A 27,698-nucleotide genomic window follows, 5' to 3' on the forward strand; every position below is an offset into this window, starting at 1 on the left:
TGAATTGGCGAAAAAACACTTAACAAAACTCACAACACGTCCAACGCCTTTGACAATCTGTGGTGTCTAAATTGTTTTACATCATGGAAATAATGAAAATGCATATTTGTTGTTTTGTTTCAGTCAATATATAGATTATTTGATGTTGTTTTATCTAACGGATGAAATTAAGAATGTGATCCCTTATATTTGCAGAGGTTGCTTCGGCGGGGGTGCGGGTCAACAGCATAAAGTAAGTATGAAGTGTCGCCATGGCAACGTGTTTATATATTTTCATCCCATATGCCACTTCATCTCATGTAAGCCAAACCATGTCTTTCAATTGCGTCATACGACTCTTGCTCAGAAGTTGTTTGATCAAGGTTACAACATCCAGGTCTCACTAAAGCTTTCAAAAGGTTTTCAGCCAGACATGTGGAGGACATTTCAAAATTTGACGCATCAGTGACAAATACGGTGGCCCATAAGGGACACGGAGTCTGTTTTTCAATATTTTGATATTTCACTTACTTTTATCGTAACCTTTGCAAATTAAAACAATTTGTCATGCAAATATGTGATAAATCATGTATAAAAACAACCGAAAACATGGAAAATGTACTTTCAAGTAGCTATTGAATCGCTGAAATGTGATGCGAAAATGTCAAAAACTAAAATGAAAATGTCAAAAACAAAAACGAAAATGTCAAAAACAAAAGCGAAAATGTAAAAACCTAAAAATGAAAATACAGAAAATTATTTCCACCGCGGGGTAAATAGTTTTCACAGCGATGGGAATATTATCACCGCGTGGAAATAGTTTTCTGTATTTTCATTTCAGTTTTTGATATTTTCGCTTTTGTTTTTGACATTTTCGTTTTTGTTTTTGACATTTTCGTTTTTGTTTTTGACATTTTCATTTTAGTTTTTGACATTTTCTCTTCACTTTTCAGCGATTTAATATCTTCTTTATACATGATTTATCACATATTTGTATAACAAATCTTGTTAGTTTGCAAAAGGTTACGATAACAGTAAGTGAAATATCAAAATATTGAAAGACGGACTCCATGTCCCTTATGGGCCACCGTAGACAAAAATGATGTCCGATGCAATTCCCTAGCTTGACGTGTACTCGTACCATATGTTTTATGGCATCGTCTAAGAGTCCACTATTTCTTGTACAGATTTTCGTCCCTTAGGCTTGCTAGAAACCTATTGGAGCAGGTTGTAATCCCAGATTTACCCTGATAATGTTTTAGAATAGTCAGCACCGCACCAGTGCTCATGGGATTAACAAAAGTGGTACACGTCTAAGACCTGCATAACTCCGGGCTTTCCTCCAACATCGAGCTGACACGCTTTTAACACAGCTGACTCACTGACTGTAATTGAATATTTAAAAAGGGGCATTCACAAGAGAACGTTCCCCCATCTTCTCTGCAGATGCCCGCAGATGTTCCGCGTCACTGGATAAAATTAAAATAATGCACTCATCTTAATCTCGATATATCATGGCCTGGTGGATTTGTAGTATACTGTAATAAATCTCTGTCATTATAATAAGTACTCAAAAAACCCAAGCAAACTCATTTTATGTATAAACGCCAAAATCACAAAAACGAAATTCTGACCGGAATATTAAAACAACAAATTATTTAGCCGGTAGAAGGTATACAAATATTTCAAAACGGAAACTAATTTCTGTCGAACATTGTAGCAAACAATATAAGAAATCTCTGCTGAAATAAAAGGAAAGTCCATTGTGCAATTCCGACTTTCAAAGTAACGTAGAGCGATAAACGGAGTAAATGTGTCCCGACCAGTCAGTCTCATGTTCGTGTTGGTAAGTATTACCCTACCGTATCTCACGAAGAATGTGGTTGAGGGGGATCAGCTGAATACTCTCCAAGATATCCACTTGATGTTTAAACGACCTCTAAAACCCTGGGTCTAGAGCATTGAAGTAAATCGTCGGTTGACAGCGTACTTTTGTGTTCCTATAATTATTTAGATCGTCATGAAAATAACTCGTTCGGAAAACGCTATATCATGCAATGGCTGAACGGGTTTGTAGGATACATAATACCGTTCATATATTGTATGCTGTTGTACGCTGTGTCTTGTATCCCACATATAAGACGACGGACCACTTACTTAACCAGGACACAAAACGGTTGCATTCAGCAGAAACATTCATATTCCTTGGATTCATAATATTGCCCGAAGGTCTATGAATGTAATCATCGTCCGTGTCCTTTTTTGTTTAAGAACCCTAGAGGAAGGAAGCATAAGACCATTAAGGTGACAAGTGTGTTCAACATTGAAATTTCCGCAATGCCATGAGCTTATTTGCAAATCGAATATATTTCTTAAATGTGTTTTACTAAAATTACACACCACACTGCGGATAATCAAAACTGGTTATTCTTTGGCGTTGACGGTTTATATTTACTTGAACTTGAAAGTCCCCGAGTTTCATCATAAGTTCAGCAGCAGCATTTATTAATAATTATGCTGAGTAAACAATGAAAGAAATGTTTGGACCGTGACATTAAAACTTCCCCTAATGTATTGCAAATCGAACATACTTGTTGAACCTTTTTTCTTTGCTTCTAAGCAGCAGAATCTCTGCACTTGTACACACTGGAAGTAATTCAAAATTAACATGTCGTTTTTCGTCTCCACAAAATCAGTAAATGCGCTAACGTGTGACTGGATTTCTGGTCCATCGCTTGATAGTCAGGTTTGTTGACAGACTGCCGTCCAAAGGTAGTCGTACAGCTGTGGCGTCAGGCAACTAACATAACTGTTTATGCAAATTGCGTAATTGGTATGAAAGACCGTGGTATAAAACTTGGCACTGTTTATATCTTGTATGCTTGACTGTAACTCTTCCATACTTCTGTTAAGTTTTCGCGTGTCTGATTTGACATCACGAATCTCTCGTGACAGATCATTTTTCATTTTTCGAATTTCTTGCATGATGTCAATGTCTATCTAATTTCTATCAACTTTTGGGGGCCCGGATTTAGTTCCACATCACCAGACAGTAGCAAGCATTTTTGAATCACTAGTGCTACAGCACTTAACTGCACCATAGTGTATAGAAATGAAAATGTTCCAATAAGCCGATAACAGATCTCAGTGTTTAGCTACCATATCATCCATGGTGTATACTGTCCAACAAAGCAGATTTGACGAGTCCAACGAGGGTGAGAAAACCGACCAATACTCGTTCTCCGTGTTTCGGTAGACATACCCATGATATCTACGACGCGTCAGGGTTAAGTTAGAAACCAATTTGTACCAGCCAGATGTCATAGTTACCTTTGGTTTCTGTATATTTGATGAGGTTTTTTTCTGTGGACCGCTCGAGCATGCTGCCAACTCACTCAAGGGGCTTAATCCTTCCCTTCATATCTTCACTTCATGTAAATGTTAGAAAATAGGACCAAACTAATACCAGAAAAATATTATTTTCTCTTCGCGACTGAAATCATGTCATGACATGAAAAAAATAAAATTGTGATTCAGGTTGAAAAATCAGTAGTCAGATGTTGCGATTCGTGATTGCTTTACCAGCGTTAAATACGATGCCATTGAAGTAACTTTTTTTCGCTATCGCTCTCTGGTCTTTGTGACACAGTAATAGAATTTAAAGCTCCATTGAGAAATAACGGCTTGTCTTTCAGGCCAGGTGCCCTTATGACCAGTGTGTGGGGACGGTTCAGCAACCTCACGGCCGAAGAAGAAGCACAGGTCAGTGATTTGTTTGCAATCCTAGTTTCTTATCTTGAAGTTATCGGTAAGCTTGTGTCCAAATACAGCAGTCAAGAACTGAAGCATCCATTGCAACTCTTTAGACAGTGGACATGGGTACATGGATTTTTGATATGCAGTCAGTTTGTGAAAATTAAATGTTCAGTGACTATTGAAACATACATTTGCAACCCGTGAAGATCCGGGTTAGAATTTGTCTTCAGCAACCCATGCTTGTCGTAGGAGGCGACTAACGGGGTCGGGTGGTCAGACTCGCTGACCTGGTTGATGCATGTCATCGTATCTAATTTGCGTTGATCGATGCTCATGATACCAAACACTAGATTATTGACAGACCGCCGTCATATAGCTGGAATATTGCTGAGTGCGGCGTTAAACAACAAACAAACAAACAAACATGTATAATTAAACATCGTGGCAGCCTCCAGTTTGAACGATTACTGGTTAAAGGCTTTCTCACGACATGGTATGCGGTACCTGTTTACATGTGGACTCGAGACAAATTGGATTGGAAACCCCGCTTTTCGGACTTTATGGACGTCAAAAACTACACAAAGAACAATAATCTATACCCATGCTTCGTTAATCTGTACAATTTTTAATCCAATTCCTTTGTGAACAGTTAAGTCCATATTTAGGAGGTTTCGCTGCATGTTGTAGATAGATCACATGAAGCAACAAGTTGTAAGCAAGGCTACAACTGTAAGGGGAAAGGTAACATATACTGAAAGTCACCACGCATACTCCTAGCTACGTAACGTTTAATAATACATGGAACTTTTTGTAACTTGAGAAGGCTTTGAATACAAAAGGCCTCTTTAAAAATGTTTTGTTCACGGACTTTCCCCTCCAATCAATATATGTTCTTTCGTTTCTTCTTTTAGTGGTTCCATAGAAGTAATAACAGTCAAATTAAAAAATCCATAATATATGTTTTTGACAATATTAGCAGAATTGATTATGACCGGTCACAGATAAGCCAATTTGAACCAATGCTTTTGGTAATGACAATTCACAGAGTTACCCCACCGCGCCTTCCGTATTTGATAACTTTGAGTAGTTTGCATAACTGAAATACTTTGATCGACTCACCGGTAACGAAACATCCTCCTTTCCAAATGTTGGTTTTATTCCTTATGTACACTAAGTACTGTGATTGAAAAGGTAGGACATGATCTTGTTAACAGTTGATGCGTGTCTATAATAATTTGACGCATAAGTGACAAGAATGATGTCCGATGCAAGTCTTTATTTTCACGTGTCATGTGTTCCCGTGTTTTTTCGGGTGAATACTTGACTTGCCTGTTCGTGTATTTGTGATGATGCAATCGGTGGGGCAGAATACGCTCGCCTTTTCGCGAACACCTGGTATCATGACTATTTGATAGAGATTCATATGATTATGGAAAGGTTTTGTAGCTAATATTTTACGTAATAGCCACCCCTACGAATTGCAGCTGGAGGAGAAACTCACCCACTATTTCCACCCCATCCGTCGTCTTACAACTCAGGAAGACATTAACCATGCGGTGACGTTCATGTTGTCGGACAAAGCTAGTTTCATAACCGGAGCCAGTATTCCAGTCACTGGCGGAGCTCACATGCCCTTCGACGGTCGTGTCCTGAAACACCTGGAGAGGACGGGCAGTGGCTCTAACCAAAAGGCTGAACGTGAATAGCTGAAAGACTGGATCGGATACATGATTGTGTACCATGCCTTGTATCTTTGCACCCGTCACTGTAATGTACCTCTTCGTTTTAACATGTGCTTTCATGCTGTCTTTTCGTATCGCATTGGCGAAACAATTTTAAAACATGATCAACACTGCCAAAACACCCCAGTACACTTGCACATCTCACATCTTGGAACAGGTTATATTTCACGTGAATATAAGGTTTTTCTTCGCTACTTAATTCTTTGTCTTGTTGGTTCATTCTTGAATACTAGTATCATGTTATCGCCCCCTATACCACAAAATGTCAACTCAACTTTATGTTTTGATGACGTGTTAGTAGAAAGGCACACGTTTGACTTGTTATTTTCTCAATACAAAGGCCTTAAATCATTTGAAATAGTTTTAAAAGGATTAAACATCAGCTGTAGCATCACCATGTAATGTATTTGGCATCTTATCATCGGACCCGTGAAGATCCGGGGTAGAATAGGTCTTCAGCAACCCATGCTTGCCGTAAAAGACGGCTGTGTTTGTCGTAACAGACGACTAATGAGATCGGGTGGCCAGGCTCGCTGACTTGGTTGGTGTATGTCATCGTATCCCAATTGCGAAGATCGATGCTCATGATGTCAATCACTGGAATGTCTGGTCCAGACTCGATTATTTACAGACCGCAGTCATATAGCTTGAGTGCAGCGTTAAAAAAACAAATCTTATTATCGAATAACATTTGCGTCGCCAACCTGTAACGACAAAACAAAGGCGGATTAATTTGTTTTTTAGCAGTCACCGTACGAAATCATTGGCCGTATGAGGCATAACGCTTGAAATATTTATAAGGCAATTTTCTATAGTTCCTTGTAATGTTTCAAACATCACTTGTATCTAAGGTTTAAGACAACGAATCGGTATTGACATGAATAGAAGACTTGTAAAATCAGTTCAAAACATGGCTGTAAAAGCCCCCATTGATATGATATTCAGAAATTGTAATAAGTGTCATTGGTTGTCCCTCCCCGTAACTACTTTTTACACCATTTGCTAATTGACTTGAGGATAAGGATGACTCATTCCACACGGAAACGCCACAGGCCATAGGTCATATCTATTTTCGTGACTGGTTGCAAATTTGTTGAGCAGTTAATATTCTAATTACCATAGCATTAGTATTGATATTTGTTTTATTAAGTGGGATGTTCTAGGTAGATCTATATATATATTTACTTATTGGATGGTCTTATTTTGGACAGACTGACCAGTGCCGTAGCTAGCCCCCCCCCCCCCCCCCCCCCCCCTTAAGGATTCTAATACATTGAAAAAGGTAAAGTTGCCAACACTCACCATATACCATAAGTCTCGATGTACAGTGTTTTACGCCAAGGAATCTTTTACAAGCATACAGATGCACTGGTTCAATATCTCTGTATTAATTATCACCCCAGACCTCTGCTCCATATAAAAGAATAAGAGCATTTATTAAATCAAATATTTAAAAAAAAGTTGTATCTGAAAGATCAGCGAAAGTTGTTAAACATGGTAAGATACCCATGAATATCTTTTTTGCCTGCATTGCTGCATTACTGGTGTGACAATTCCACGATAATCTGATCGTGAAACTAATCCCAAGATATTTAGAAGTGACAATCTGTACTGGTTGTGAGTTAAAGAACCATTTTCCTTACTTGATAGTATATTTCCTTTTTTAAAAACAAACAGTTTCGTTATTTCAGTGTTTACTTGGAGTTTACAATTAGAACAGTACAGCTCCAGCCTATCTATCAAATTCTGTACTCGAGAACATAACTATATCATCAGCAAAAAGCAACAAATATATATCAACAATGTCTGGATCCTCTGCCACAGGTTCATTGATGAAAGGACAGAAAAGGGAGGGGCTAGGAATACATCCTTAGCGTACACCCATGTTACATTTAAATACATCAGAATATTTTCCACGGGTTTCTCACACTTGACTTTACAACTTGATAAATGTTACATAATAATTTACTCATTTTGTTACTCACACCATTTGAAAGGAACTATGACCACATTATAGTTCTTTTTACGAGATCAGACGCCTTTTATATGTTCATGTAAAACTACTTTGTGATACTTCCTTTTATGATATTGTATTAATCAAACTCCTTCAGTTTTATCACGAAACTGTAATAACACAATGCTTAAAGCATTTCCCCAAACTACAGGATGCAAACCGACGTATCCTCTTGTCGCATGTCGCATGACGCATGTCGCATGCCGGATGTCGCATGTCGCATGCCTTTGATTTGTAACTTGGCATCTCTTATCAGCTTTTCTGCTGGAATGTTTCAAAGCTCGGAGTTTGAGCTTTGTTATTCTACAATAAGTGGTGAAATAATAAGTGTATATTTATAGAAATATCTTCTAAAGTAACTCAGTGTATAAAAATAAGATAAGGTGTATCGTGAAGTTATGATAAAATGAATAAAAACATGAAATGGTGAAATAATATCACGATATGATCAAACATCTCTTTACATCAATATACTATAACTCAATGCCCGTGCGTAATTATCCCGTGACAAAACAGGGTCATGTGGATTCAGTCACACGTGAATGAAGTCTACATTTGTATACTCACCTGATGTCGTCTTTGAAATGATTTGTTTCTACAGTTTATGTTATTTGATGCCTTCACACATATCTATGATTTTCATGAAAGAAGGATATCGGTACGAATATCCAAAGTGAATAATGTTTGGGTACAAATCTGAACTCCATCACATATGTATATATGCCACATAGCATAGATGTAGACAAGTTGATACCCCAATCAGCGTGTCAAATGTAGACATCGAAATGAATTGAATGAATGACAAGATGCGAAGATTTTAATAAACCTTAATTTCAATGATCAGAAGCTTAAGAATTCTTTTCTCGTGTTGTCTTTTAGTCAATTTCAATGGAATTATTACATTCAGTGACACAATGGTCACTCTGTCATATACCTATAATACAGTTTGTAATAGACCTATAGACCGCCTCCGTGGTCTAGCGGTAGAGCGTCCGCCCTGAAATGGGAAGGTCCGGGTTTCGATATCCGGCCACGTCATTCCAAAAGATGTTAAAAGATGGTACTTGTTGTTATCCTGCCTGGCGATCGGCATTAAAGGGCTAAAATAAGGACTGGTCGGCTCGGAGTCAGTATTCTGTGTCTGAGTAGAGTATCGCTGTTAAAACCGCGGCATGGTGTCTCCGTGGGTTAACTGTATACTATAGGCGTTAGTCCGGACTAGTACAAGCAACCACACACACAGACACACTTGCATGCACGTCGCTATATAAGTGCAATAATCTTGACTTTAACCCCCATTTCAAACCACCTCACCTCATGGTAACCACCACTCATTTCGCGAACATGTGATGTTTTTGTTACATGATCTTAAATATTAATTGTGATTTCCACTAAACCCCAAAATTTGAAACATTCATGAATGGCTAATAGATGGTCTAGATTGTATGGATTTAGTCGTTAAGCCCATAACTATCGTTCGGAATACCCCGTGTTAAAGTTTTCGAGGTTGCATGATTAGAAATCACATTCCGACTGTCACTTTCATGATCTGGTAAGCGACGCTCTGATTGGTTGGATGAAAGGTCGTTCTGACGTGACATGTCAACCATACTCTGTACATCACTTGCTTGATAACGGTGTTAGAACCTACACCGAAACGTCGCACCTAATTGTAATAATGAAGTTGTTCATCCATATATTTTATCCTTACTTACTGTACGACCTGTGTTGATAAACTTCGGAACAAAAGAAAGTATACACTTGAATATTGGATTTGAGCAACCAAGTACAAACGTTATCAAGCCGTTGCTTGGTTGAAAACAGTTGCCGGAACACTGCAAACTTAGCGACCGACCAATTGATATTCTGGAGGGGACTGGGATTTTGTATAGAGGTCAGATATTTCTTCAGCAACAGCTTTAAAAACCAGGTATTTCTTTTACTTAAAACCATGAGCCTGAATTTCTGTTCACTTTGCAACAATGTATTTTTTGTGGCAGGCAATTCTTTTTTAACACTCTGAAGCATAATTATATTTTTCAAGAATTTTCGGGGACAACTTATATTTTTCGATTAATTAAAAATACTGTAGCTGAAACAATATCCAAGTTGATATCTGTCAGGCACTCGTGTAGTAATCTCTATATATCACACTGGGTAAGATACGAGTGTTCAGTATTGTAACATATTGGGTAAGATAGGTCTTTGAGGCGTTTTAAGATACGGGTATTGAGGTATTATATCACATGGGATAAGACACGAGTGTTTCGTATTGTAACACATTGGGATAAGACACAGGTGTCCAGAATGTTAATGCATGGGATACTGTTATAAGGTTAAAATGCATCTCAAAAACATTAGAAAATGGTAACAAAATTGTAACAACTCACACCGTTGATAGCTGCAATGATTTAGTTGCATTATTTATAAAGTTGCGACAGAGAACCTTTAGTTAGAAAGGAGTTAATAGAGAAAGGACATTTCACATTTATCATCGGAGTGTTTCCGGACATTTCATATTTATTATCGGATTGGTTCCACATTAGCGGCGATGAGGTAATGAATCAATGTAGTGATGACCAATGTGGCACGCAGGTTTCGGTATTTTTCCGAGTACGACCCACATGAGTTCATGGTCAGATCAAACTGTTAACGAATCAAATTGAGGCATTAAAACATGTGACCCGTGAAGATCCGGGGTAGAGTAGGTCTTCAGCAACCCATGATTGCCGTAAAAGGCGACTATGCTTGTCGTAAAAGGCGACTAACGGGATCGGGTGGTCAGGCTCGCTCTCTTGGTTGATGCATGTCATCGATCCCAATTGGGTGGATCGATGCTCATGATATCAATCACTGGATTGTCTGGTCCAGACTCGATTATTTATACAACGCCGTCATATAGCTGGAATATTGCTGAGTGCGGCGTAAAAACCAACCAACCATTAATACATGTGACAAAGAAAGGTCAGACTAGATCACCTTAAAAGATACATTTAGCACCAGCTGAGTAGTGCGGTAATTCCAGTTGACTCTGGCCCTTTGCCATCAGTATGTTTTCACACTCTGTCACGAGTCTAGCCGATTTTATTTAGAAGCCGTCTTTGGAGATGGACTGGAGCGTTAAATGTATGTGAGTGTAACCCACATGTTGTGTTGCTCAATGAGAGCAAGGGCCGGTTGATGAATGCTGATCGAGACAGTTCGGAGTCTGGGTTGATAGACCAATTACTCCTTGACTAAGACGACCCGATTCTGACAAAGCGAGTAGCAAAGTCGTGGTTTACCTCGACCATGACGGCGCGGAACGGCATTAAATTAGGTAACTGTAGTAGGGTCCCGTTTACCCCAAAATGCAATTACCTTAAACTACGATTATAAAGAACTCAAAGGGACTACTATTTTTAGTTCGTTATAACCGTAGTTCGTTATAAGCATATATACAGCATAACCACAGCAAATAGTCGGGACTAAAAAGTAAGTTCGTTATATCCGTCAGTTCGTTATAAGCGTGTTCGTTATAACCGTAGTTTACTTAAGGACAATACGACACGGGTGTTCAGTATTGTAAATATAAGTGACAAAACTACATATATATATAACATATGTAAGACAAGGGTGTTCAAGTATGGTAGCACATGGGGAAATGTAGAGGTGGCATGCAGGTATTGTAACAGATGGGACTAAACGTGGATACTGGGGTATTGTGACACATGGGGAAATACACCGTTGTTCAGTATTATGAATATAAGCGACATGGTTCTTTCCATAGGACATAGATAAGACACTGATGTGTAGGTATTGTGACACATGGGATAAGACAGTTCGTTCAGGTATTGTAACACATGGGATAAGAAACGGGTGATTATTTATTGTTACACATGGGATAAGACAGTTCGTTCAGGTATTGTGACACATGGGATAAGACAATTCGTTCAGGTATTGTAACACATAGGATAAGAAACGAATGTCTGGTATTGTTACACATGGGATAAGACAGTTCGTTCAGATATTGTAACACATGCGGTAAGACAGTTCGTTCAGGTATTGTAACACATGGGATAAGACACAGATGTTCTGGTATTGTGAAACATGGGATAAGAAACGGGTGATTATTTATTGTTACACATGCGTTAAGACAGTTCGTTGAGGTATTGTAACACATGCGGTAAGACAGTTCGTTCAGGTATTGTAACACATGCGGTAAAACACAGATGTTCTGGTATTGTGACACATGGGATAAGACAGTTCGTTCAGGTATTGTAACACATGGGATAAGACACAGGTGTTCTGGTATTGTGACACATGGGATAAGACAGTTCGTTCAGGTATTGTAACACATGGGATAAGACACAGGTGTTCTGGTATTGTGACACATGGGATAAGACAGTTCGTTCAGGTATTGTAACACATAGGATAAGAAACGGATTTCTGGTATTGTAACACATGGGATAAGACAGTTCGTTCAGGTATTGTAACACATAGGATAAGAAACGGATTTCTGGTATTGTAACACATGGGGTGAGACACGAGTGTTCTGGTATTGTAACACATGGGGTGAGACACGTGTGTTCTGGTATTGTAACACATGGGATAAGACACAGGTGTTCTGGTATTGTGACACATGGGATAAGACAGTTCGTTCAGGTATTGTAACACATAGGATAAGAAACGGATTTCTGGTATTGTAACACATGGGATAAGAAACGGGTGATTATTAATTGTGACACATGGGATAAGACAGTTCGTTTAGGTATTGTAACACATGCGGTAAGACAGTTCGTTCAGGTATTGTGACACATGGGGTGAGACACGAGTGTTCTGGTATTGTAACACATGGGGTGAGACACGTGTGTTCTGGTATTGTAACACATGGGGTGAGACACGTGTGTTCTGGTTTTGTAACACAAGGGGCGAGACACGTGTGTTCTGGTATTGTAACACAAGGGGCCGGACACTTGTGTTCTGGTTTTGTAACACATGGGATGAGACACGTGTGTTATGGTATTGTAACACAAGGGGCGGGACACGTGCGTTCTGGTCTTGTAACACATAGGGTGAGAAACATGTGTTCTGGTATTGTAACACATGGGATGAGACACGAATGTTCTGGGGTTGTAACACATTGCACGGGACACTTGTGTTCTGGTCTTGTAACACATGGGGCGGGACACAGATGATGCATTTTGATCAGTATTTCAGTTCCATCATGGCGTATCTGCTCAATGTGGTGATGCAGATCATAGACGTTTATTACTGTCGTGAAACCCACGAGAACGGATATGGTGCTGACAAACTTAAACATATAAACAGGGCGAACCGGGGATTGAAACCGACGGACATGTGGGTAGGATTCTGGCACGCCCATGCAACCTGGCGACTTGAGCAGTCTTAGATTACACGCCCCCTATAAGCACAAGAAGAAACGATATTCAGCTATTGCACCATAACGGGCAATAGACATGCCGTTAACTATTGCACCATAACGGGTAAAAGACATGCCGTTAACTATTGCACCATAACGGGCAATAGACATGCCGTTAACTATTGCACCATAACGGGCAATAGACATGCCGTTAACTATTGCACCATAACGGGTAATAGAAATGCCGTTAACTATGGCACCATAACGGGCAATAGACATGCCGTTAACTATTGCACCATAACTGGCAATAGACATGCCGTTAACTATTGCACCATGTTGTACAAGAATCATGTCCAGGGTCATCTCTAAACAGCTAACTTAGTAATCGTAATGTACTAATATAAAGTCACCATTGTAACATTTAGGCAGCTACATGTACATGTATTCTTCAAACGCATAATATCCCGCCTGTCAATATGAACTATTTCATTGCTGCATCTTAGCTGTTTTACGGTAAGGTTGTTAGGCGACCTTGTTATCAGTTGGATGTTTGTTTTCGTTATCTGGACCCTACTACGAGACGTTACTGAGAGCCAACACTCGCGCTTACACTTTCGCCAGCCTGTGACAAGTAGGGTAAAAGATGTGTCCCTCGATGTACTTTGTAACAATAACATTATTAGTTCTTCTTCCGGCAACGTGTTCAGTGAAACACGCACCGATTTACAAAGATGAACAGAAGTCAACTACCACAATTGCAGAAGATACGGAAGGAGGAATTGAATCTTCAGCTTCAGGATCTAAAGATGAGCTGGTGGTTCCAAGCCAAAGCCAAGAGGAGGTAGAGAGAAGAGTATCACCAAATACCCATATTCCTCAAGGCAAACTTGCTTCGTCCCCTCCAGACCGACCGACACTGTCGGGTAGTATAATCCAGACACTCCTTCGAAACCCCCAGACAGTTTCTCAGTTGATGACCGTTTTGGGAGTCAACAATGGAAAATATACGTCAAGCGTATTAAATAATGGCGAAGAGACACAGTTTCAAACGTTGCTGTCAACGTTGGAGAACATGTTGTCAGAGGTGCAGTATTTCCTGACTCCTGAGGGTCTTGAGAGCGAGGACCGATGCACAGCTGACGTCAGCGCCTACCTCCAGGGTGTGGAACAGGGTCAGATGTGGGCCTTGCAAAGTGAGTCTGACACACATTTATGTAATTCGCCACAACATAAGAGTTCCTTGACCAATGCTTTAAGGTCATTTTAAACATTAAGAAGAACGAACAGTTTTGCCTTCGATGCAGATATTTATATCACAAATAATATCAACAAAAGTAGTATAGATATTTGTTTAAATCACCTGGGTGTTGGAAAGTCAGATGTCCACTGTGGAAAGCCTTATTGGAGACGTTCAACTATGCCTACCTTTAAATAAGTTTATACATAAATACGCACATAAGTACGTCTTTTTAACACTGACACTAACGTTTTGGGGATACGGGAAGCAAGGTAATAGTGGTTGTGTGTGCGTGGGGTTTCGCTGATTTCAAAATATTTCTGAAACAGCCAGGGTGTTTTTATCTGCATGGGTAGAAACACGATTATACGAGTATGACGCTGACAAACAAAGGCTTAAAACTGTGGCGAATTTATGATAATAACCAATCTATACACCTGGAAAATACATAAGCAGCATCCAATATATATATGACTGAAAACGTGATGCCTCATATATAGTGACATACATCGCTATCTTCAGAAGCAGACTCTGGGCAGTGCGTCACAAATAAAAGCAAATGTCATCTTAAGTAAAATGAGGAAGTAGGGGAAGTGCTGGACCTCCTCATAGATAACACGTGTGTAAAATTTGGGGATAAGACATTAAGGCAAGAAGTAGGCATCCCCATATGCCCCAAAATAAGCCCCCTTCATGCTGGCCATTCTTTATGCAGATTGAATATTTTCTCCAAGTGGCAAAATCTAATCACCATGATCCGATATCGTTCATTAACGGCCAGCTGGCCAATTCCCTTCCACCGATTTACCCGCCTGGAGTAGAAATACAGACTCCCCGCCTCACCTGTTTCATATTTAGATTTACCATTAACATTCAGAGTGGCAATATATAACCATTTCCCTTATCATAAGAAGTATCTACTAAAAGCAGAGTTCACTATTCGATTCCATTGTAAGATTGTGTCTATTAATCACTATCAGTGACGTTAAATTTTAAATCACTCACTCACTCACTCACCCACTCACTAATCACAATCAATTAGTGATGACACAATGTATTCGCGACAAGGTGAGCGTGTCCTGCCTCACCGGAGGCACAAGCACAATATTCGACAATTACTGAACGATATCAGATCATATATATTTCGCATTCGGTCTCTGTATGTCAGTTTAAAAACAATTAAAACAGAAAATTATTATTGGATACAATTTTAGAAAGTGGCTGTTTGGGGGGAAATTTGGAGGAAGCGACGCTTAACTCTTTCCAGTGGTATATTCAGAGAAATGATTGGTTGCAGTGTTGGATGCATCGGGCAAACCTGGCAGAAGCATACTACAAGGGGCGTTGAAGTTCTTGGGTAACTACGACGAATGTCTACTTGTGACCCACGCCGTAACAAACGGGAGCACCAGTTCTGGTCACATGATCAAGGGGAACTACTGTCACTTCGTCTTCACCATTCCAGCAGCAATCAGCAATCTAACGAATGGAAATATGCCCTTCTCCGTAAATATATTTCACATAAAATGTTTTATCTTAAAAGAGGAGCGAAGAAAATTGAAAGAAATGTTCAATTTGATTATGTATTTGTAACCATCACTCATTCCTACAACAGTTTGTAAAACGTGAGTTGTGGCTGAGTAATTTTGTGTAAACATTCATTGGTTCCATGAAGATTGGAGTAAGAGATGAATTTGCAACCACATGCATGACCACGTTTGAAATGTTGTAAATGTGTGGCGAAAAAAAGTAATTTATTGTTTTTTTATACATAAGATGTCTAACATACCAATCACCAGTTGTGTATTATGCGAAAACACTTTTCTTTTAATTTTCAAAATTTTAAATCAAATCATATTTTTAAAAATGAAACTATGTAGAAGTATCCTTTGAGTGTTGACTAAGCGCCAGTAGAGTTCATTGCTTTATGTAAGATATTGTCAACTGAAAATAAAACATAGCATTAAAATAAGGTTAATTATATTTTGCTCCTCAGTTTATATTTTTTATTTTGTTTTAAGAAGACAAGTTAGGGGTGAGGATGTCTTGTTTAGGTTCAAAGATGATTCAAATCATTGATCAAACATTTGCTGAACAAAATGTGCCACCCCAATGAATCGTTTACACCCAAGCCATCTCGGTAGTGTAGAACAGGATTTCATATTTTGTACATGACCTAACTTACATGGATACATTCATAAATGTTGATGTCCGATCGTATTAGCTATCATTACATTAAAGGTACTGTTAATCTCATGACATTTGAAAGCCATGATGAAGGCAGGTGCTTTTTTCCGCAGCTTGGTCAACCGACTGTTCAGTGGGACCTTTGTCTACCCAAGTCGTGTAATGACAGTGCAGTGTCTGACGCAGCCTCAATCCGTACGTAATCTTTACCCAGCTGTTTAAATAACTTATATATTTTCATATCATGTGGCATATTTATTGCTAACTAATTCGACCTTTACCTCCCTGATATGATATATGTGAATTTGTAAGTGAATGCTGAACGTTACTATTTACAAACAGATAAGAAAGTTAGCTATTAGTCAGTTTGACTCATAAATCATGTGTCATGCAATACTCGAAAATATTGAAACCGTTGAAACACAAGCAACACATTTATCAACCCAGCCACTTATCCTTTAAAATTAAAGTGAAATAATGGGTTGTTAAGACTTAGTAAAAAATTAGTTGTGTTTCACGACATGAATGTGTGTAAGAGGAAAACCAGGAGGGACACAGGTCGTAGACGTTTACATCATTGGAATACAACAATCAACAGGGCGTATCTTCGAATCGAACCAACAATCACAGGATTCTGACACGACAAAGGGAGACAAGACTCGTGCCTTTGACAACTGCGCCATCAAACAATATGTTTGTCCCTTAGCACAATAAAATAGAAAACGCGAAAAAAGATACTTGGATGCCATGTGTTTAACTGTGTTTCAGTTGTAAAGAATATTACCGGTGTTTCACTGATCACAGCGTACTTCACGAAACTCTCTGACTGGAAGGAAGACAGTACGGCTGTGGCTACAGTGTACGTAAAAAAGATGAGCGAATGGTGAAATTTGTGCTCAAATTGGAACTACTCATTCAAACCCAAGATGGTTTGACTGTAAAATCTCAAGTTGCATTATGTGTATGAATCATAGCCATTGTACCCATGTGGATAATGGAACCCGAGGCTTCCGAATGACTAGCTAGGTTACCCCCTTTAAGATAACCATGATGTACTGATGACCTATCCTGCCCTGACTAAATATATCGAGTCTCGATCCCAAGTTATTAATGTTCTTATCCAATCTCGTAAATACCTCCAACTGTTCCAATTTTGCGTTATATGTTATTAGATTCGTCATCTGTCTTGTCGTCGCTCTGTCGCTCATTGGGACATCATATGACATCATTACTGTCGAGATTGAGCGCTACAGACAGAAATGTAATGACAATGAAGATGACAGTGGCGCATACATCAGCGAAGCCTTCGTCACCGACGACGATATTCTACGTGGGAAGGAGAACAACGGTCATGCATCTAATGGATTACCAAGAATTAGAATAGGAAAGATCTCGCATGGAGAACAAAATCAGCAAAAGGAAAACAGCATTGGTTGGTACACTCAATATTAACAGAGAGCATGTGAAAGGTGTAATATGCTCACGACGTTTTAGTTTGAGGTCATCTGCATATAAGCTATAGTGTCCAAATCAGTTGGTATCTGCTTGGTGATATGAACTGTAACGGCCTTTAACATGAGCATGAGAAAGGAGAGGAGATTTCTTCGCTATATGCCTGCCAGGTCAAGGCAGGGGTCACTACTAAATGCTTCATATATTGTTACGATATGGGCAATTGGACTGAGGTGAACCTTTAACCACCAGGCTACTGGTCATTAATAATGATATCATGTCGTTTCCACGTCTAATTTATTTTTACTTCATAAATGGCAGTGTCCCACTCAGTGATAATATCATTTGACAATATGGCTTTACATTGTCACTTTTTGTAGCTTTGTGTACTGCCTTGTATTTAATCAGGTTTGGGTCGTCAACTCCTCCTGTCGTTCTCCATCAGCAGGAACACTGAAAAGATCCTCAACACCAGGACGGGGGATGGAAACCTGGGCTGTATCCATGGCATCCGCGTACTCAGTATGGCCTGGGTCATCCTCGGTCACTCCATGACTTGGGATAGCATGAGCACATGTGCGTAATGCGACTTTAATAGCGATTTCACAAATAGTGATAGATATTAATAAACACATGCTTATGATCGGAATCTAGAGTGGACTCTGCTTATAGCAGAGATTTTTTTATGATTACGGAAATGGTTGTGTTTCTATCTTTTAATAAATGTATTCCTCTCGCGTGTGAACAGTGGTTATATAATGACATCAATGTTCCCTGGTTTCCGTAAACCACTTGAAAGCGTTCATTCTTAGACACTCTCGATTTGTTAAAGGAATCGCGTGGAATAGGTCCTCAGTTACGAAAGCCTTATGGTGCAACTTTGGTACATTACATTCAATTATTTGCTTATTTTCTCGAAATTTCAAGTTTTTTCTCGTTACTTCGATTATTTTATCGTTATTTCGATTGTTTTCTCGTTATCAATTTAATTATTTTCTCGAAAATTGAAATAACGAGAGGACAAATCGAAACTTTGAATTTTTAAAATAAACTTGATATAACGATTAAATAATCGAAAGAGCAACAATTCAAACATGTCATGTGGTTGCAAATTCATTTCTTACCCAAGACTTCATTGATTCCAATTAATGTTTATACAATATTACCCCGCCACATATTACGTTTAACAAATTGTTTCAGGAATGGGTGATGGTTAAATGGACATCATCAAATTTAACAACAGTTCTTTCAAATTTCAATTACAAAACAATAATACTCGGTATACTTTCTTTTGCGCCTCAATTAACATGTAGATTCATTCGGAGACAGCGAAGATTAGTGACAAAACCCTTTCCATAACTACAAAAAATCTCTGCTAAAAGCGGAGTCTATTGTACATTTATCATCCACTGTAGATATCGCTGCAATGAAATTACATCACAATGCTTTGCAGACCATCGTGACGTCACTGGTTACCATGACGTCACAATCAATTGAAACCACTTATGGCTCTGCTGCTGAAGCTGTTAGCAGTACTTTTTACACTGAAGACACTGCTAATTACTGTCTACAAATTGAAAAAGTTGGAAGAATGATGTCGGATGATAAATAAAATCTCACCCGAGTGTCTTTTGATATCAAATATATCAACACTCGTTGATAAAAGTGGCAAATATCCTCGGCAAGCCTCGGAAATGTTCCACTTTTATCAACTCGTGTTGATATATTTGATATCAAAAGACACTCGGGTGAGATTCACTATATATTATGAACAAAAGAGTTTGAGGTCATGGATATATTGGGGGATAGTTTTTGTAGTGAACACTGAGCATACAATTTCATAAAAATACCTAAATAATATTCGTGATTCCTAACCTCTTTTTATCGGTATGTGTCGAGATACCCGTTGTTCGAGACCAACGCGACCATCGGTTTTACCGGAACTATTAAGTGGCATAAGGATACATACATACGCGAATTCCAGTCAAAGACGTTTTACTGTACATATATGTACTCATTGTCGTGTTCTGAAAATGCTTTGGGAATGATTGTAAAACGTGGACTGCATTATTGCTCCATTCATTCAGTGAATCTATATATTATGACCAATGGATGCCTGTTTGTTGACAGGGGAAAACATGCTAGACTATGCCAACTGGATGAGGAGGTTCACAATGCAGTTTCTTGTAAATGGAACTCTGGCGGTAGACACATTCTTTGTACTCAGGTAAACTCCCATGATATATTCAAAGTATTATTTTATATTCATTTATTTTAGTTTAATATTCATAAACACTTTGTCACGAATTCAAACTACACTAATAAGTAATAACATATACGTGTTCAATGTAATCATATTCAGCGGGTGCTTGTTGACGTTCTTGTTCCTGAGAGAGTGTGCGAAGTCCGCCAGAGGGAAGCCTACAGCCAGACAGATGGTCATCTACTACATCCACAGATGGTGGAGGTGAGGGGCAATGAAAGCATATATTTATACACCTGTGTCCTGTCACTTTACAAGGTCAAATAAATCACTTAATATGAAACCACACGCACGAGTATGGCGGATATGCTAATGACAAATGTAGTAACTATTCAGTAAGAATCGGAAGCACAGGTTTGTGGCACGCCCAAGGGACGCAACTCTCCATAGAGAATTGCGCCGCCTTTGATGACGAGGCAACCCTGTCGTGTAGGTAGAGAGTTACGTTTACCACACATTATATCAACTTAAACGCGTCCCTGTGGAACCTTGACAACCACGTGTACTGTGTTATGTAGTTTACCAACACATTCGGTGCCAGTGCTTCAAACTTGATATCATGTTTGCCTCTGATTAAGTTGGGGGAAGTGATAGCATGTGAGCTTCAGTCAAGCACAGTCCCTTCTTTAGTGCTGAACGCTGTGTTCTACTCAATGTGACATGCTGTGTAGCTAACCAATACATCTGCTGTCAATGCTCTAGATCTGAGTTCTATAGCTATTCCCGTTTTCTTTCCACAGGTTAACTCCAGTGTACATGTTTATCATCCTGTTCTACAGCGGGCTGCTCGGTCATCTTATTCAGGGACCAGTCGCTGAATCAAGGAACATTTTCGAAAAGGACAACTGTAGAGACAATTGGTGGACAAACATACTTTATATTAATAACTTCTACAACTTTAAAGACATGGTAAACTGCATAATTGGATTTCATGCATAGATATACGAATTAAGTGTTTTAAATAAACAGGTTGACGATATTTGCAAATTAAGTTAATAACGTAAGAAAAACATTATTAGAACCAAAATTACCCACCGAAATAATATTAATAATAAAATTATCTGTACATGTATTTATATTTTTATAAGTGTAGTTTCAATTGAGTCTGCAATTTCAAAAATCGGATTATACAGAAAAATGATATTTCTTGCCAATATATTTACCAAGATACGGAAGTGTAATTTGCCTCAGTGAGTGAGTTAATATCACTGCGGCCTGTATGTTTGGACCAGACGATTTACCTGCAGATAGCCATGTCGCCGCGTTCACTGGGTCACACATTTGTTTCTTGCCGCAATGTGTACTGGAGATATATTATGCCCTGGATATGAAATTAAAGATGACTTTTGATGAAATTAAATTAAAGCGACAAACCCTTTCGATATCCATAAGAAATATCTACCAAAAGAAGAGTCGATTGTACAATTCGGACCATATCATGAGCACGCGTCCATTAATCACAAGCAAATAGTGATGATACCAGGTGTTACCTAAAATTCAATGTCATTGGTGAGTGAGTTGGGTTTAACGCCGCTTTTAACATTATTCCAGTTATATCACGGCGTATCAGCTTAATGTGGGAGGTAAGCCCGAAGTGAAGCAGGTCTCAGACGTTTACCATTTTGGTGAAACCCACGAGCACGGTGCTGACAAACCTAGAAACATAATCGGGGCGACCCGGGATTCGAACCCACAATCATAGGTTTCTGGCATGCCCAAGGGACGCAACTCTGGTCAGTGAATCGCTGCGCCTTAGACGACTAGCATTAAGGTAGTGTCACTGTATTGTGTTGGTCGTCTAAATGAGTTACTGTTGTTCTTTATTCAAGTATGTATTATTAATGTACAACTTGCTTTAGTCACGATATGGCTGAAATATTGCCGATGTGACTATAAATCCTAACTCACTCACTTTATTCAAGTACATTAAGAACACTGTACAAAGACATGTCATTTCAGTGCTTCCCTGCTTCATGGTTTCTGGCCGCGGATATGCAGTTCTACGTGATTGCTCCCCTTGCTTTGCTGCCTATTGCATTTGGGTAAGGTCATAGATTTATATGGAGGGACTGAGTGAGTGAGTGAGTGAGTATGATTTAACGTCGCTTTAAGCAATATGTCAGCAATATCACGTCGGGGGAAATCAGAAATGGACTTCACACATTGTACCCACGTGGAGAAACGGCATGACGAAGGAACGATTTAACCAGTTGGCTACCTCCACCGCCCCTATTCTAGATGGTAATTGATTATCACTATATCCAATTTGAGGACAGACCAAATGACAATTGTAATCAAATTTTGCGAAAAGGATGAGTGCATTTTGGATCATAAGGTAACAGCTAAGAACCACTAGATGGAATGAGAATAATTTGCGAAGTAATTTGGATGTGTAAGATGTCCTGAATACATATAGAATTTGTTTGAGTGAAAGTGTTCCAAGTCGTTTATACTTCTACCCGATCGACCACCTTCATAACTTCCAATTGTAAAAGTATCAACGTTACTTGTATGATTAAACATACATACACACACATCCGTGAATGGTAAAGGTGTTTTACGCATACTACTAGTTAAGCACAAATCCGAAAAGAATTGTGACATTTGTCCTGGGTAGTGTATATTGTTCATAAGAATTGTGGTATTTATATTTGGTGGTGTATATTGTTCATAAGAATTGTGGTATTTGTACTGGGTAGTGTATATTGTTCATAAGAATTGTGATATTTGTACTGGGTAGTGTATATTGTTCATAAGAAATGTGGTATTTGTACTGGGTAGTGTATATTGTTCATAAGAAATGTGGTATTTGTACTGGGTAGTGTATATTGTTCATAAGAAATGTGGTACTTGTACTGGGTAGTGTATATTAGTCATAAGAAATGTGGTATTTGTACTGGGTAATGTATATTGTTCATATGAATTGTGGTATTTGTACTGGGTAGTGTATATTGTTCATAAGAATTGTGACATTTGTCCTGGGTAGTGTATATTGTTCATAAGAAATGTGACATTTGTCCTGGGTAATGTATATTGTTCATGAGAATTGTGGTATTTGTACTGGGCTGTGTATATTGTTCATAAGAATTGTGATATTTGTACTGGGTAGTGTATATTGTTCATAAGAATTGTGGTATTTGTACTGGGTAGTGTATATTGTTCATAAGAATTGTGGTATTTGTACTAGGTAGTGTATATTGTTCATAAGAATTGTGGTATTTGTACTGGGTAGTGTATATTGTTCATAAGAATTGTGACATTTGTCCTGGGTAGTGTATATTGTTCATAAGAAATGTGATATTTGTACTGGGTAATGTATATTGTTCATAAGAATTGTGGTATTTGTACTGGGTAGTGTATATTGTTTATAAGAATTGTGGTATTTGTACTGGGCTGTGTATATTGTTCATAAGAATTGTGGTATTTGTACTGGGTAGTGTATATGGTCCATAAAGCGTGTATGAATGTGTACAAGTCAGTTAAAATGTTCATAAGAATTGTGGTATTTGAACCGGGTAATGTATATTGTTCATAAGAATTGTGGTATTTGTACTGGGTAGTGTATATTGTTCATAAGAATTGTGGTATTTGTACTGGGTAGTGTATATTGTTCATAAGAATTGTGGTATTTGTACTGGGCTGTGTATATTGTTCATAAGAATTGTGGTATTTGTACTGGGTAGTGTATATGGTCCATAAAGCGTGTATGAATGTGTACTAGTCAGTTAAAATGTTCATAAGAATCGTGGTATTTGAACCGGGTAATGTATATTGTTCATAAGAATTGTGGTATTTGTACTGGGTAGTGTATATTGTTCATAAGAATTGTGGTATTTGAACCGGGTAATGTATACTGTTCATAAGAATTGTGGTATTTGTACTGGGTAGTGTATATTGTTCATAAGAAATGTGGTACTTGTACTGGGTAATGTATATTGTTCATAAGAATTGTGGTATTTGTACTGGGTAGTGTATATTGTTCATAAGAAATGTGGTACTTGTACTGGGTAGTGTATATTGTTCATAAGAAATGTGGTACTTGTACTGGGTAGTGTATATTGTTCATAAGGAATGTGGTACTTGTACTTGCTTAAATTGTCATCACAGAATTCCCTGGCTTGGATACAGCGTCATGTGTCTCTTTGGAGCGGTCCACATTGGAAGCTACGGGTACTTGGAATGGAAGCTGGGAGGTGCCACTCAGTTTGTGTGAGTTTATGTCCTATATATCTACACGCCAAGATGTCTTCGCTTTGTGTTAACGTTGGAGCGCTGTTCCTATAATGTATGTCTAGATTTGTCGGGTAATGTCGTAACAAGGACGTAATGTACATCGGTACATTTTTAAGTAATAGTTTAACAATGTTACACTTCTTGTTTTAGAGGTAAGGGGGCATAGGTGGAACAGTCGTCTAAGGCGCCGCAATTCCCTGTACGGAGTTACGACCCAAGGGTGTGCCAGAAACCCGTGTTCGTGGGTTCAAATCCTCGTTCCTCGTCTGTCAGCACCCTAGCATATTCATGTGTTTCGCCAACGTAGTAAACGTCTAAGATCTGCCTCATTTCAGGCTTCGAACCCAACAACACGCTGACACGCTGTGATAATTCTGAAATACTGTTTAAGGTTGCTTTCAACCGAATTCACTCACTCACCCACTTCAGGGGTAATGCTGACTCTATGAACAAGATCTACCCTTTGCCCTGGTGCCGCGTTGGTGTGTTTGCTGTAGGCATGATGCTCGGTGCCATCTTACAGAGGACCAAGTGTAAAATCAGGATACCAAGAGTAAGCTAGACACTAACTACTAGTATCTAACTTAAAGGAATTGAAGACGTCTATTTACTGTAATTGTGTTTCAAATATGTACTCACATGTTGTGCACGTTTAAGTAAGTGTTTAAAAATTGTTAAGATATTCACATTTTTTTACGGTGAATGACATTGTGTACACAGTAATAATATTGCTAAAAAAAGTTAAAGAACGCCCGATATTTTCAAATGACTATATTTATTCTGGCATGCCATGAGAGAAGTTATATGAAACAGAACTGTCAAAGTACACCTTGTAAGAGTCTTCCATACACATCATGTACCATGTTTTACCTTTGTCTCAGTATGTCCTGGTGCTTGGCTGGCAAGTGATCCTGACTATCGGTTTGTTGTGTACCTATGTGACGTACGACGACTTCGGCGAGGGTCATACACCATGGGACGTGGATACCCGGATTGTACACGAGACCCTGTACAGACCACTGTGGGGGGTGTTTGTGTCCTGGGTCATACTAGTGTGCTGCACAGGACATGGGGGTAAGGCAGGGTTGAGATACTCAGGGAAGGGTCACTGCACAAGGCCCTGTTGGAAGTGTGGATGCGCGTGTCTATACTGAATAATCCTAGTGTGTTTTACAAGTGTGTTGCATCGGACATAGAAGTTTTTTTCAGTGTGCTGCATAGGACATGGGGTTTTACTCGTGTGCTGTATAGGACGTGGGGTTTTACTCGTGTGTGCTGCATAGTACGTGGGGTTTTACTCGTGTGCTGCATAGGACATGGGGTTTTACTCGTGTGCTGTATAGGACGTGGGGTTTTACTCGTGTGCTGCATAGGACGTGGGGTTTTACTCGTGTGTTGTATAGGACGTGGGGTTTTACTCGTGTGCTGTAAAGGACGTGGGGTTTTACTCGTGTGCTGCATAGGACGTGGGGTTCTACTAGTGTGCTGTATAGGACGTAGGCTTGTACTCGTGTGTGCTGCATAGGACATGGGGTTTTACTCGTGTGCTGTATAGGACGTGGGGTTTTACTCGTGTGCTGCATAGGACGTGGGGTTTTACTCGTGTGTTGTATAGGACGTGGGGTTTTACTCGTGTGCTGTAAAGGACGTGGGGTTTTACTCGTGTGCTGCATAGGACGTGGGGTTTTACTAGTGTGGTGTATAGGACGTAGGCTTGTACTCGTGTGTGCTGCATAGGACATGTGGTTTTACTCGTGTGCTGTATAGGACATTGGCTTTTAATCGTGTGCTGCATAGTACGTGGGGTTTTACTCGTGTGCTGTATAGGACGTGGGGTTTTACTCGTGTGTGCTGTATAGGACGTGGGGGAAGATTCGTTGAGAGTGTGTATGTGTGTATTTGTGTGGGGGATGTACATTTAGGAGGATAACAATTCTGGAGTTCACGTGGATCAATCCTACGATATATCAAGAGGTATTTTCCTTGAATCAAAGTCGTCTAACAAAACGGTGATAGTTGTTGTAGGACCGAGAGTGTCGGACCAGCCGTATATTGCAATAGGATCGCAGTCTAAACTTACAGGCTATAACTCTCTAGTTTACAGACGGAAATAACATGTTTCAATTAGCTGAATCAATTAAATTAATCATATATTTAAAAGATTACTAACATGCTTTGGTTGTTGAAGGTTTCGTCAATAGTCTCCTGTCCTGGCCTGCCTGGATTCCCCTGGGAAGACTAACGTACGGAGCCTATCTCGCCCACCCGGTGCTTCTCTCCTACACCGAGTTTTCTGTGAGGTCTCTGAGATATGCTGATATTCCTTATGTGGTAAGTACCTCTGGACGAAACCTCATGAATATAAATTGTCAATGCAAGCGGATAACCAGTCAAGATTACCTACCGTAACAGATTCCATTTGGCGTAAAGGTCAATATAGCTGTGAAAATTATATCAAAGAACAAATTTACAAGAACAGTGACGTTTATTCACTAATCCGTTATCTCAATGTTAATGTGCATGGCTTATATGGTGGAGTATGGTTTGCTCTCAAATGTGTTTTTTCTTGACAGAGTTATCACTTCTTAGGAACATTCATCGTGGCTTATGCCTTGTCCTTCATCACAAGTGTCCTTGTCGAATCTCCTTGTCTCGGGCTCGAGAAAGCAGTTCTTGGCAGACTGAAGAAATGAGAACATCTCAACATCCTTGTTTATCCATGGCATTATATCTCAATTTAATCATGATAAATACATTGGACCCATTCGCTACAAAGGCTTTGCTTAAAGCTTGATTCGATTAGCACGATTGCTCCAATCGGCGAGAGAAGTACTATGCTGCGTTAGAGATGGAGATAGTGACGTCACTTCCGAAACGAAATCAGGGTGTCGAATGGGTCACGGGTATTTGTTTATGATAATAGGGTGGAGATATCATACCCTGGATAGTCAAGGACGTGGTTTCCAATAGCCATAAAGTGAACGATTCCTAACCATCGATGATCTTAAGTCATGTAATGTATCTTTTATTGAGGAGGCGAACTCAAGAAAACGACTGTTCATACACGTGTTGTGATGCCCAATTTGAGACAACTGATGCAATTGTGTTAAATGTGTACACAGTCACTTATTTAACAGTGACTGCTGATGAAGTCATTTACAGGTATTCAAATATACAATTTTACATAATTATCTAACTGGCTCTACAGTGTGTGTCCATATTACATACGTAATTGGTAATAATTGTAAATATACTGTTTCAGAATCCAAATGTGTGTTTCATTTGCAGCAATGTGAGTGAGTGAGTGGGTTGGGTTTTACGCCGCTTTTAACAGTATTCCAGTTATATCGCGGCGTGTCAGCTTAATGTGGGAGGAAAGCCCGAAGTGAGGCAGGTCTCAGACGTTTACCACTTCGGTGAAACCCATGAGCACGGGTATGGTGCTGACAAACCTAGAAACCTTATCGGGGCAA

General features: G+C 39.2%; 2 protein-coding genes across 4 annotated transcripts in view; both read left to right on the forward strand.

Annotated features, from left to right (window-relative positions):
* The window catches only part of LOC124152426 (3-oxoacyl-[acyl-carrier-protein] reductase FabG-like), a 45,417-nt gene extending 39,416 nt beyond the window's left edge, over nucleotides 1–6,001 (forward strand). For all 3 annotated transcript variants that reach the window (XM_048382688.1, XM_048382689.1, XM_046525365.2), the window contains exons 7-9: nucleotides 196–232; nucleotides 3,675–3,741; nucleotides 5,220–6,001. In XM_048382688.1, the coding sequence (XP_048238645.1) occupies nucleotides 196–232; nucleotides 3,675–3,741; nucleotides 5,220–5,441 (326 nt within the window). In that variant the 3' untranslated portion in view covers nucleotides 5,442–6,001. The remainder of the gene's footprint in view (nucleotides 1–195; nucleotides 233–3,674; nucleotides 3,742–5,219) is intronic.
* Nucleotides 6,002–13,422: 7,421 nt separating this feature from the next.
* On the forward strand, nucleotides 13,423–27,563 carry LOC124152682 (O-acyltransferase like protein-like). The gene is made up of 15 exons (XM_046525717.2): nucleotides 13,423–14,046; nucleotides 15,388–15,596; nucleotides 16,391–16,472; nucleotides 17,046–17,136; nucleotides 17,450–17,709; nucleotides 18,138–18,305; nucleotides 19,860–19,956; nucleotides 20,092–20,196; nucleotides 20,733–20,901; nucleotides 21,952–22,034; nucleotides 24,100–24,201; nucleotides 24,655–24,778; nucleotides 25,107–25,299; nucleotides 26,414–26,556; nucleotides 26,799–27,563. Exons 1-15 carry the CDS (start codon nucleotides 13,497–13,499, stop codon nucleotides 26,916–26,918), a joined length of 2,496 nt encoding a protein of 831 aa, XP_046381673.2. The 5' UTR covers nucleotides 13,423–13,496; the 3' UTR covers nucleotides 26,919–27,563.
* The last annotated feature ends 135 nt before the right edge of the window (nucleotides 27,564–27,698 follow it).

This window comes from Haliotis rufescens, unplaced genomic scaffold, assembly GCF_023055435.1.
Source record: "Haliotis rufescens isolate VD_foot unplaced genomic scaffold, xgHalRufe1.0.p SCAF_4, whole genome shotgun sequence".
In the NCBI taxonomy this organism is placed as follows: domain Eukaryota; kingdom Metazoa; phylum Mollusca; class Gastropoda; order Lepetellida; family Haliotidae; genus Haliotis; species Haliotis rufescens.

Coding starts and splice junctions, on each gene's coding strand:
- LOC124152682 (XM_046525717.2), top strand. CDS start 13,497: ATGTGTCCCTCGATGTACTTTGTAACAATAACATTATTAGTTCTTCTT. Junction 18,306..19,859: donor TTGGGATAGCATGAGCACAT/GTGCGTAATGCG, acceptor GTTTGTTGACAG/GGGAAAACATGCTAGACTAT. Junction 22,035..24,099: donor TTGCTGCCTATTGCATTTGG/GTAAGGTCATAG, acceptor TTGTCATCACAG/AATTCCCTGGCTTGGATACA.